At 44.4% G+C, this 12,746-nt stretch overlaps 1 protein-coding gene across 1 annotated transcript in view; it reads left to right on the forward strand.

The window, feature by feature from the left end:
- Window positions 1-12,746, forward strand: part of MYH13 (myosin heavy chain 13) — a 63,149-nt gene that overhangs the window by 20,728 nt on the left and 29,675 nt on the right. Inside the window, exons 8-17 of the mRNA XM_045525252.1 lie at window positions 560-623; window positions 716-814; window positions 918-1,021; window positions 3,795-3,933; window positions 6,947-7,065; window positions 7,803-7,952; window positions 8,073-8,243; window positions 9,045-9,354; window positions 11,181-11,254; window positions 11,345-11,432. Of these exons, the coding sequence (XP_045381208.1) occupies window positions 560-623; window positions 716-814; window positions 918-1,021; window positions 3,795-3,933; window positions 6,947-7,065; window positions 7,803-7,952; window positions 8,073-8,243; window positions 9,045-9,354; window positions 11,181-11,254; window positions 11,345-11,432 (1,318 nt within the window). The remainder of the gene's footprint in view (window positions 1-559; window positions 624-715; window positions 815-917; window positions 1,022-3,794; window positions 3,934-6,946; window positions 7,066-7,802; window positions 7,953-8,072; window positions 8,244-9,044; window positions 9,355-11,180; window positions 11,255-11,344; window positions 11,433-12,746) is intronic.

Below are 12,746 nucleotides of genomic sequence, written 5' to 3' on the forward strand. Positions count from 1 at the left end.
ACTTTTCCTAGGCTTCCTTCAGAAAATATTGAGAATACTACTGAGTACAGACCGCGTTTCAGACTCTGTGGGTGAACAAGTAAGGCAATATTTTTGTCCCGAAATTTGCTGACAGTGTGGTAGAGAACCAATTAAGCAGATAATGTAAGAAGGGGGCACACACACACACATAAAATTTCACCTCCCCAAAAAATATCAGACAGACAATACAACCAGGTTATCAACTCAAAGGCATTATGAAGAGTTTGAGAATCCAGATATAACAGAGTGAGATGAAAACCAAGGAAGCAGTCAAGAATGAAGTGGTCCCAGGAAAAGAGTCAGAGAGGGAAACCGCGGGCATCCCCTAAGCTGTGGGAACAGGACCAGGTGCTTGAGTAGAGCTACCTGAGTCATGGCTGACCCAGCTTGGGAACTCCAGGTGCTGGCAAACAGAGAGGAGGGAAGTACTCATGCTCTGGCATCACTTCCCAGCCATCTGTGCTAGCACCCATGGAGGCCAGCCACAGAATCATATGAGTCAAATAACCGTACTATTTGTCCACCTGCTATTGAACAGGGGAAGTTCATTCGGATTCATTTTGGAGCCACAGGGAAGCTAGCATCAGCGGATATTGAAACCTGTGAGTCCAGACATTCTACAAATAACCTTGGTATGTGACCACAAAGTCATCTCTCAGGAACCTGAAATCACATTATTTTTTTGTTACCTTAGATCTCTTAGAAAAATCCAGAGTGACATTTCAGTTATCCAGTGAGAGAAGCTACCATATTTTTTACCAAATCATGTCAAACAAGAAGCCAGAACTAATTGGTAAGCCCTCCAGATAGCATTCTTATCTTCAAAATAAGCAACATTGCACGAAACCCCAGGATAAGTTGTTCATAAGATGTTAAAGGGGTCTTGTGTTTCACAGACCTGCTTCTGATTTCCACCAACCCCTTCGATTTCCCCTTCGTGAGCCAAGGCGAGGTCACAGTGGCCAGCATTGATGACAGCGAAGAACTGTTGGCAACTGATGTAAGCCTGTTATTTCTTTGTGTGTTTACATATAGAATTGTCGAGCTTGTGGACTGAGAGGCACTTGGTGGACTAGTGGGAAAACTGGGATCCAGGCATAATGCATGATTAGACCCAAGATCTCAGAGATCAAGAGCTCAGAGAATGTGTAAGATTGGCCCCCTCCCTACTTGGCTCCACTATGTAAGATTCCAAAATTGAAATCCAGAAGATTCCCCAAAATAGGCCTTCAGTTCTATTTGCCAACATTTTAATTATAATAAATTTTTGCATTTATAGGGTCTTTAACATTTGTTGGCAATTTTCAAGTTACAAAGCCATCTACATGGTTATTCAAGAAAATTTAGAAAATACAAAAAAAAAAAAAAAACACACAAAGCAGGAGAAAAGCCCACTCTGTACCACTCTCTCCATTTTTCTACCTACCACCTTAGGCTCACCTAAGACACCCACTTCCTCAGTATACCTGTCAGGCCTGTGGCCTTTATCTTTGGAGGGTAGCTGCAGGATTAATAATCATAATAATAAGAATAATATCTAACTCTGTTGAGCATTTACATGCGGCAGGCACTGAGACAAATGGCTTTACCTGTATTATCTCATTTTAGCCTCAAAAGCACCTCTGGCATAGGTACCACTATTGTCCCCATTTCACAAATGTGGAAGCTGAGTCTCAGAAAAGTACGTAATTTTCCTGAAGACACAGTTTGTAAACGACAGAGTGTTTAAAACCAGGTCCGCCTAACCCCAGAACTTGCATTTTTCATTAGAATATACTGTCTCTGAGCAATTCATCTCCACCTGTGCTGGCTCTACCCTCATCGAAGCTGCAAGAGCTTGTGGAAAGGGGTCTTGTTCATAGAGACAGTGCCCCATGACTAGCTTCTTAGCCTTCATTTGGTGACATTTCCAGGTGATGCTAATTGTTTTAAGGCAAATAAAAAATGTTCATAATCAAAGAAATTTCAGTTATCTTAAATTCTAGTTATGTTAAAAGAAAAACTTTAGCCAAATTAAATTTAGCAGAGGTTATCTGAGCAAAGAATGATTCATGAATCAGATGGCACTCAGAACCAGGAGAGGTTCAGAGAGCTCCACCCAGCAAGGCGGGCAGGCAGTATTTATAGACAGAAAAAGGGAGTGACGCACAGAGCAGCTTGATTGGTTACAGCTCCACATTTGCCTTTTTTGAGCATGGTGTTTGGAGGCCTTTGTCCTGTATGGACATGGTCTGATCAGTTGGCAGCCTGTGATTGGCTGAGACTCAGCTATTTGGTACAAGAATATAGTCTTAGTTAGGTTATAGTTTGTTTATGTACTAAGTGAGATTATAGTTCACCACATACGGTGGCAGACTTAGACCAAATTTAATTTAACAGTTGTTATATATTTTTAAACGTGTTTCCCCAGTCTTCATTAATTTGTAAGCACAGAAAGGGCCAGGCTAATGGCTGATGCAAGGCCTCCAGCCCCCAAGAAAGGTCCTTCTAAGGAATTCTAAGTCACCAGAGGTGTCTCATGTCCTCACTGTAGATGCTTTGCTGCCAGGTGCTGCTGTTGCTCCTGCCTCTTGCGGAGCTTCTCCTGGGTGATGGTTGGTGGCCAAGCAGAGGGAGAACGCTCTCCTCCTCCAAAGATGACGTTCTCCAAGAGGCTCGCCTGGCAGGAATGCTCTCACCTGGCTCCTCTCAGTGTTTAGTGAAGGAATTCTTTCTCTTTTAATCTACAGCGATGCCTCCCTAGGACAAAGATATGCCTCCCTGAGATGGGATCTGGATTCAAGGGATGGCCATGATGGGCTCAGAATCTCTCCCCTATCAGTCAGCTCTTGACATGGCTCTTCCTCCCCAAAGGGGGCGCTGCTGCGGGGGTGCCTCATTCTTCCATACCATCCTGCTGATGTACTAGGTCTATCCTACCAGCTCACCAGACATGTCCAGATATGTTCCAATGGGCTACAAACCCTGCTGCATAATCAACACATATACCCCAGAGAAGGATGTTTGTAGTTGAAACTTTTATAGTAGAAGATGGGCAGAGTGGTTACAAAACCAAACCAGCAACTACTGTAGGATTTGAAGTGACTCAGCTCTTTATATCTCCAGTCCCCAGGCTTACCACATTCTCCCTGTGTGACCTGGGGCCGGTTATTTACCCTCACAGAACCTCAGTTCTTCACCTAGAAATTCGGAAAAATCTGTACACCTAGAGGGTCCTAATGGAGATATAATGAAATACCATACAGATGGTGCCTACCCAGTGCCTAGCACATAGAAAGGGCTCTGCAAATGTTTACCCCTTTATCATTTCATTTGAAAAATGTTGTTACTATCTTCGATGGTCTTCTCTTCCCAATCTAATGTTCTATAAGGCTTATTGTCTTGAGTCTGAACAACACCGGAATTCCTGGACCCCAAAAGCAGACTCTCCAGCTGTTGGGCACTGTTTCTCAGACACTACCCATGGCATTTCCTTCTCTCAGTATCATGCGCTGGTTCCCAATACCCTCCTCCAGAAAAAAAGCCCTCAAATCTATGCACAGTGGGAAAAGATTATAGTCAATTCTTATTTTATGGGATAAGACCAATAATTCACATTTTCCTCCCATAATTTCCATCCAACCACACAAACGTGTTAAACAAATGATCTTCAACCCCTAACTTTTATTTAGTACATGCTTTCTCATGTACTAAACAAAAGAAAAGGTAAGGCCAGGAACCAGCTGCACATGGATCCCCGAGCCCTACTGTGATGGCTGTCATTTCTCTCTCAGAGCGCCATTGACATCCTGGGCTTCAGCTCAGAGGAGAAAGTTGGCATCTACAAGCTGACGGGAGCCGTGATGCACTACGGAAACATGAAATTCAAGCAGAAGCAGCGGGAGGAGCAGGCAGAGCCAGATGGCACCGAAGGTAACCACATCTGGGAAGTGGGCTGGGGTTGGACTCTCCGCCTGAGTTCATGCGTGGACTGGGCCACGGGAGAGAAACTGCGTTCATTTCAAGAGCTGCTCTTCCAAAATTATGTAAACTGAATTTGGGTTGCCTGAAGCTCATTGTACACACTCTGGGGAAGTCCACTCACTCAGTCAAGGGCTCCTACAGTGGGGAATCCTTGAAAACTAAAAAGCATCATTCTCATAAATGAATAATCACCAAGCACTCCATCTTTCACCATCTCAGTTTACCTGTTTCTTTAAGGTGAACTTCAATGAGAGAATATTGTTAACTTCACTTTCTCTCTGCACATATCATTATTAATGTCTAGAGTAGAGTCCTAATCTTTCAGGCCTAAAATGAGGGCCTTGGTAAAGTGAGGGCCAAGTTTTCTTCCTCTCATCACTTCCACCCCTGAGATCTGTTGAACTTGACCCTGAACCAAGATCTGGTAAACAAACTTCCTTCCCGTAACTCTCACCTGCTGGTCCCACCATTGCCCTGGGCCTCCTCCCTAAGCGGCCTGGAAATAGAGCCCAGGGCAGTGGAAAGGGGACAGATCCACCCCCTGTATGTCCTACTTGCTGGACTTCTTGTCCCTCACAATGCATCTTACAAGCTCCTTGAATAAAAGCCTGGCAACATGGCTAGTCCATGGTAGTTCTACCTTTTTTTTTTTTTTTTTTTTTTGAGACAGAGTCTCGCTATGTTGCCCAGGCTAGAGTGAATGCCATGGTATCAGCCTAGCTCACAGCAGCCTCAAACTCCTGGGTTCAAGCGATCCTACTGCCTCAGCCTCCTGAGTAGCTGGGACTACAGGCATGCACCACCATGCCCGGCTAATTTTTTTTCTATATATATTTTTAGTTGGCCAGATAATTTCTTTCTATTTTTAGTAGAGACGGGGTCTGGCTCTTGCTCAGGCTGGTCTCGAGCTCCTGACCTTGAGAGATCCACCTGCCTCGGCCTCCCGGAGTGCTAGAATTACAGGCGTGAGCCACCGAGCCCAGCCAGTTCTACCTTTTGATTACATCCCCACAGTATGTAAAGCAGTGTGTTTTAAAACCTCAGGCAATAAACGGGAACTATAGCCATGAATTAAAGGCCAGGAAAATCTACATGACCTCATCAGTATCCTATAAAGGCTCATCTGATTAGGTTAGGTCTGCCTGGGATAATCTCCCTTCTCATTAATTCAGAGTCAATTGAGCAGTAACCTCATTATGGGAGTGATATCCCATGACAGTCACAGGCCCCTCCCACCCTCCAGGGAAGGAGATTATACATGGCATGTACACTAGGGGGCGCTAACCAACAAGGGAGAAACTCCAAGTGTTGACTCAGGAAACGCTTCTGACTGGGGTAATCAGGGAAGTCTTCCTAGAGGAAGGGGCACTGACTTGGACTTTGAAGGATGAGTAGGATTCTGAGTGACCTGGGGGAGAGGCCAGTCCAGGCAGAAGAAATGTCATGAGCAAGGGAGCAGAGGAAGGAATGTGATGGGGACCGAGGGACAGAGCGAGGTCTACTTTTACTATAAAAGAGGATATGTGCAGTGGATTGGTAAGAGATGTTCGGGAAGGCCTTGAGTGCCAGGATGAATGGTTTAGAATGTATATGGTAGGCCACAGAAGCCACTGATACTGGGAAATAATGTGGACAACCCGAAATTAATCTGTCAGCAGCCAGGCTCACCGAGAGTAGGGAACCTTAGAAAAAAGTGCCACCAGGCTCCTCAGCAAGGGGGGGGTTGTATTGACACACCTCCCCAGGGGGTGGGGGTGAGGCGTCCCAGACCCTCTTCCAGCCCCAGCAGCCGTGTTTTCAGTGTTTAGGAGAGAAAGTGGAGGGCTCTAATCAGGGCCTGAGCTCCAGTGACATGAGTGATGATACCAATCCAAGTTAACATTCGCACCAGGCATGCTTCACGACAGCCCTGTAACATGGGTACTGTCACGGTCCCCCATTTTATAGATGACAAAACTGAGGTACAAAGAAGCAAAACCAAGATCTGAATCCAGGCAGTCTGACTTGAGAGCCCAGGCTCTTTGCCGTGATACTGTGCTGCAACTGTCGGAAACGGTGGCGAGGCCAGCTATTTTGAGAGTGAGATGAGCAGGACTTGGTGTCTGTCTGAACACAGGCATGTCAGGGTTAGGACAGGGGGATATATCACCCCAAGCTGTCAAGTTGAAGTGACTATTAGAAGAATAATGGTACCATTCGCCTAAATGGGCAAAGCAGGAAGAGGAGATAGTTTGAACAAAGAGTAAAGCACACCTTTGACCTCTGCTTAAGTACTGAACAAATACCATCCTGGATTTTTATTAACTTATCTCCCCAGATAGAAATGAGGTGAGGGTCCAAACCAAGGAGGAGCTGTTCCTGGGGAGGAATATTTCTCTACCTTCTTGATGAGCTCAATGTAGACAGCCAGGTCCATCCCAAAGTCAATGAATGTCCACTGAGAGATACAAAATGATATAGCCTGTGAACTACATGAAACTGCCAACATTCAACTGCTTGTGACCATCTGCAAACACTTGAAAGCAGGGTCAAGGTTGCATACTTCTCTCTCAGCTATTAGCATGGCACTTTACATAAATTTGGAAGGTGCCTAATGTATATTGCCAGCTGCCCAAATGAGGCCTCCTTTACTCATATACCATTTGAATGTATTATCAGACTCCAATGTTGCTATGTAATTAATATTTTTTATGAAATTGAAATATCAGTAGATCAAGATCAACCAAGAAACCTATCATTGTTCAAGGCTGTATCTAGGAGGCTAATAGGAAATTCATGAGAACCACAAGCCCCTGGACTATGGGATTGAAGCTTTGTTGGACAAGCCCAGGCCTGGTATACATCCGAGAACACGAAAATATCAAAAAGAATTATAGAAAATATTTCTGGGAGGAGCCAGGGCTTGAGTGGACACTTGAGCAGCTGCTGTTTTTGCATGATGCCATTTCTCCTCTTCTTTCAGTGGCTGACAAAGCCGGATATCTCATGGGTCTGAATTCAGCAGAAATGCTGAAAGGCCTGTGCTGTCCACGGGTGAAGGTTGGGAATGAATATGTCACTAAAGGGCAAAATGTCCAGCAGGTAATGGTGGTGCGCTCAATCCAGTTGATTGAGGCATTTTGTAATTGTCCTCACCCATCATGTTAAAGTTCTTTCTGTTGCAGGTATCAGAAATGCATATGAAACTAGCTTCAGCATTAAGGGGAATTCATTTTAGGCCTCAGGGGTAAATCAAGGCATGCAAATCAAAGAGTGCCCATTGGACAGCATGAGGGCCTGGAGCCAGGCAATGCAGAACCCTCCGAGCCAGGCAGCTTCCCTCCAGCCCCTTCTCTGCGGCTCATGGCTGTCCTCTCCCTGCTCTGTTGTGCCCTTGCTGGGCAGATAAACTTTCTCCACCTCTCCTGCCCACGGCCACCCCATAGCTCCCAAGTTTATGTCTCTGTGTTTCCAGCCTCACCCTGAGACTGAAACCAGTGTCTTTTGATCCCAATTCCAGATTCTCAGGAAAGACACTTCAATTACCCCAGCCTGGATCAAGTTCATCTCTGGTCTGATTAAGTGTGGCCAGGGGCTGGAGTCATATGTTATAACCATGGACATTAGAAAACTGTCTTTACAAATGAGATAGTTCTCAGAGAAAGGGGAATGTCATGAGCTGAGCACACACCTCAAGAAATATTTAATATTATGTTGAACTATATGAAATTGCCAATTTATCAACTGCTTTTGACCTTCAAGATGTCAATTTCCTATTTCAACTTCACGCAGCCATAAAAACACTAATTGGAGTGTTGAGTGGGTGATCTTTCTTTAAGGTGACCAACTCGGTGGGTGCTCTGGCCAAAGCCATCTACGAGAAGATGTTCCTGTGGATGGTCACCCGCATCAACCAGCAGCTGGACACCAAGCAGCCCAGGCAGTACTTCATCGGGGTCCTGGACATCGCTGGCTTTGAGATCTTTGATGTGCGTGGTTTGGGTAAAACAATTGGAAGGAAAAGATCCTTCTACTTTGTCACCTGCTTTGCTGAATCCCCAATGTGGTTTCCTAACTCACTCAAACTCTTTGGTATTTGAAACGCCCAGTTCAACAGCCTGGAGCAGCTGTGCATCAACTTCACCAACGAGAAACTGCAACAGTTTTTCAACCACCACATGTTTGTGCTGGAGCAGGAGGAGTACAAGAAGGAAGGCATCGAGTGGGAGTTCATCGACTTCGGCATGGACCTGGCTGCCTGCATCGAGCTCATCGAGAAGGTAGAGAAATGCTACTCACCAGGGACAGCTCCTCCTCAGTTAGGACCCCCATCTTGTTGCTCTGACCTTTCTCTGCTAAGATGTTGGTGCTCCTGGTGCTCTGCCCCCAGGCTGTGAGCCTTCAGGTAGATGACTGGTCCCATTGTGCCGAGAGGGTGAGTGCCCCAGCTCTCTTCTAACACCTAGAGAGGTGCAGAAGTAGTTAAAACCCAAGGGCTCAGTTACCCAAAGAATGTGAGTGGAACCCCAACAAGGACAGTGGCATTTCTTACCTATTTGACTTGCCCAAAGATCCAAGGAGAAGGGATCATCGGACAATGGGTGCAGTTCTTGGAAGGATGTTGCTATGAAAACAGGAGATAACATTAACTTTTTGAAAAAGGAATTCTCATGACCTTTCGAGCACAGTTCGTATTGGAATGAGTCTATCTTCCTAAGGTAACTACTGAAATATCCAGACATTATTGTTCAAAATATTACTCATATTACTTTACGGCTATGTAAGTAACTTTACTTTTTGGGTAAATCTAGTGCTAAAAGTGAGCTTCATTTATATACCGATACTTTCATTCTATGTTCTTTTACTCAAAAAATATTACTTAAGCACGTACTATATGTCTAGCACTGTTTGGTCATCCACCAAAAGGAACAAGAGCCTTGCTCTCACAGAGCCTACATCCCAGCACTGCCAATACCAGAGTGAGAGCACCCAAGAAGTTCTCTTTTGGTTTCTCCAGACTGTGGAGCCCTTGACAGGTACTATTAAGTGTGGAAGCAGAGTCTCTGTTATCCTCTTTCCAGCCAATGGGCATCTTCTCCATCCTGGAAGAGGAGTGCATGTTCCCCAAGGCAACAGACACCTCCTTCAAGAACAAGCTGTATGACCAGCATCTTGGAAAGTCCAACAACTTCCAGAAGCCCAAGCCTGCCAAAGGCAAGGCTGAGGCCCACTTCTCGCTGGTGCACTACGCCGGCACCGTGGACTACAACATCACTGGCTGGCTTGACAAGAACAAGGACCCCCTGAACGAGACCGTGGTCGGGCTGTACCAGAAGTCTTCACTGAAGCTGCTCTCCTTCCTTTTCTCCAACTATGCTGGTGCAGAAGCAGGTAAAATTTCATTATTTTCCTTCCTGTGGAAAGCTCTGTGTAATTACTCATAACCCAGAGCTGCTCATGAAGAACCATAGTCAACACAAGCTCCAGGTTGAGCTTGCTGTATGTGTCTGTCTTTGCTCTCCATTTTTCTTCCTCCCCCTCCTCCTTAAGAGATTGGGTTCTACAGTGGTACATAGGACCCCTCAGTGGACAAGATAGCCAACATCACATTGTTGGATGGCATTTCGTTGAGATATAATTCACATATGGTAAAATTCACCCTTTAAAACCTTTAGTGGTTTTTAGTATATTCACAAGGTTGTGTGACCATCACCACTATCTAATTCGAGAACATTCCTATCACCCCTGTAACCCACGAGTAGTCACTCTGCATTCCCATCCCCAGCCTCCAGCAACCACGCATTCATCTACTTTCTGTCTCTATGGATGTGCCTATCCTGGACATTTCCTATAAATTGAATTATGCACTATGTGGCCTTGTGTGTCTGGTTTCTTTTACTAGGGCTAATGTTTTCAAGGTCTGTCCATGTTGTAGCAGGTATCAGGACTTCATTCTTTCTATAGACAAATAACATTCCACGGTATGAATAAACCACATTTTGTTTAGCCAATTACCAGTTGACAGGCATTTGGGTTGTCTCCACTTCTAGGCTATTGTGAGTAAAGCTACTATGAACATTTGTATACAAGTTTCCATGTGGCATACGCTGGCAGTTCCCTTGGGTATATACAGTACCTACAAGTGGAATTACTAGGTCATATGATAATTATGTTTACCTTTTTGAGGAACTACTGAACTCTTCAAAAGTGGCTACACAAGCCACTACCGTTTTTAAGGTACCAATATATACATTTTTTAAATAGTTGCCAAAATTGAGTTTTTAAATTATGTGCTATTTTAAATGCATACATTTAATAAATTAATGCTTTTAGTGTGAAAATATATGCAATATAATCATTTGTTACATAATTAGATCATTTAAAAAATTGATTCGGGCAGAGGAATGCAATAAATGGGCATAAGTGTAAACTTCGATGAAGAAAATCATTTTCTTTCCATCTGATGGGGGTGTCTCTGTCACCGTACCGCACAACCTCACTTAGAGAGAACGCCGAGATGCTGACATTACAGACCCCGTGTGGGCGTGGATCTGGGAAGGGGCTTTCCAGCCTCTCCTCTCCCAACACAGATTCACACGGGCCCCGGGAACGAGGAGGGTGAGGTGAAAGGAAGAGAGGGGAAAGTGAGGCATTAACGTTTTCCCCACGGCTGAATCTTGATTAGGTATTGGAGGCTAAATCTGAAAATTCAGCCATGCAGAAAAAGTAGACCAAATATCACCAACTCCAAATTAAGATGGCAAATTGGGTTGTTTTCATTTAGAAAAGAAAAAAAAAATCAACGTGTGGAATATTCTTGAGAAAATCCCGTTTTATTACTTTCAGTTGCTTCCTCATTCAGTGACAAACAGGGACTCAAGGATAAAAGGGCGTAAACTCATGAAAGAAACGATGATCATTAAGAGGAACGTCTCAGTCTCACCAAGGTCTGATTTCTAAAGGAAAAGACTCTCCTTTCATGCTGAGAGTCTAAGTTACACTCCCAGGGAAACGCCACCCACAGCCCACACACCCCCTTGCCACAGGGATCCAGGTGAGGTCGTTTGGAGGCGTGTTAACACACACAGACAGAACCTCAGGTCTCTTATGTCAAAAGGAAACCAGGACTCCCGTTTCTGGAAGCAGATGTGTAGGGAGCCCACGCTGTGCGCCCTGGGTTGCATCTGACACGTGTCTGTCCTTGCGTCTGTCTCCAGGTGACGCCGGGGGAAGCAAGAAGGGCGGCAAGAAGAAGGGCTCCTCCTTCCAGACCGTGTCAGCCGTGTTCAGGGTGCGTGTTTTGGCAGCTCCCACGTTCAGCTGTTTTTCTGCCCAGTGAGATGGCACTTGCTAAATGTGCTTGTTTTAATTTGTGTCCCAGGAAAATTTAAACAAACTGATGACCAACCTCAGGAGCACGCACCCTCACTTTGTACGGTGTCTGATTCCCAACGAAACCAAGACTCCTGGTGAGCACCAACCCAATCTTGCCAATTACTCACTCAAACAGAACAGGACGCCCTGAGATGAATGCAAAATTCTGTGGGTGTGCTCGCGGAAAGGGTCACTGTCGTTATCACTTCTCAGAGTAGTCTAGAAATAGGGCTGCCGGATTTAGCAAATAAAAATACTAGATGGACCCAACACAAAGAAATGATAAATGTTTGTGGTGACAGATACCCCAATTACCCAGACGTGATCATTACACATTGTATGTTTGTATCAAAATATCACATGTACACCAAAAATATGGACAATTATTGTGTCCATGAAAATTAAAAATAAGGGAAAAAAAACAGATGTCATGTTAAATTCTACTTTCTGATGAACAATGAAAAATTTCTTGGTATAAGTATGACCCATGCAGTATATGAGATATAATTACACTAAAAAATTATCCATTATTTATCTGAAATTCAAATGCAACTCGGCATCCCATCTTATATCTGGCACCCCTACTATGAAGTCATATCCAAAATATCGCATGTACGAATGTGGGCACGTCAGATCCTTGGCTTCGTAAGTCTCTCAAAGGGCTCTGTTGGTCTCCTTTACCCCAAAGTTACGAACCACTGCATTTGGCAAATAATCATCTTAGGTATCCCATAATAAAACAGCATCAATAGCAACGGATTTTTTGAGTCCATACTGTATGTCAGTTAACTTTTTTTATCATCGTTAATCCTTGCAACAGTGCTCTGCAAGATATGTGTAATGATCTCCATTTTATAGATGAGAAAAATGAGAATCAGAGACTGTATTTGTAGATACAGAACACTGAGCAGTAGAAGAGACCTTTAACTGTCACCCAATGTTGATGTGCAAATCTTCTTGTAGTACAGCTGTTTTTCAGGGCCATTGGTCACAAAGAGGAAAATAAACTGTCACACAGAGCTGTGGCTCTGGGGTAGCTCACTCGCCAGCGGAGTTGTTCTCTGCCGAACTTGGGCCTCCCAGCTCATGATTAAACACCCTGCCTCTGCAACTTTACAAGTGAACAGAGGTGTAGATTGTTGAGCAAAAAGATCCCAGCTCCACCTGTTACTCACCTAAACCAAGCACTTGAGCTCTTTCTGCCTCAGCTTTCTAGTCTATAAAACGAGGATAGAAATGGAATTTTCATTTATTATTCATTTCTTTAATAAGTGCCTATAAAATGGCTGCTCACTTTGTAAATATTAACTCATTTAACCCACCTTGGCAGGTTGTTATGAGGATTAAATGAGCACACACAAGTAAAGCATTTAAAGCAGCGCTGGGCACATTGCGAACACCCAGTCCCA

This window comes from Lemur catta, chromosome 15, assembly GCF_020740605.2.
Source record: "Lemur catta isolate mLemCat1 chromosome 15, mLemCat1.pri, whole genome shotgun sequence".
NCBI classification, from domain to species: Eukaryota; Metazoa; Chordata; class Mammalia; order Primates; family Lemuridae; genus Lemur; species Lemur catta.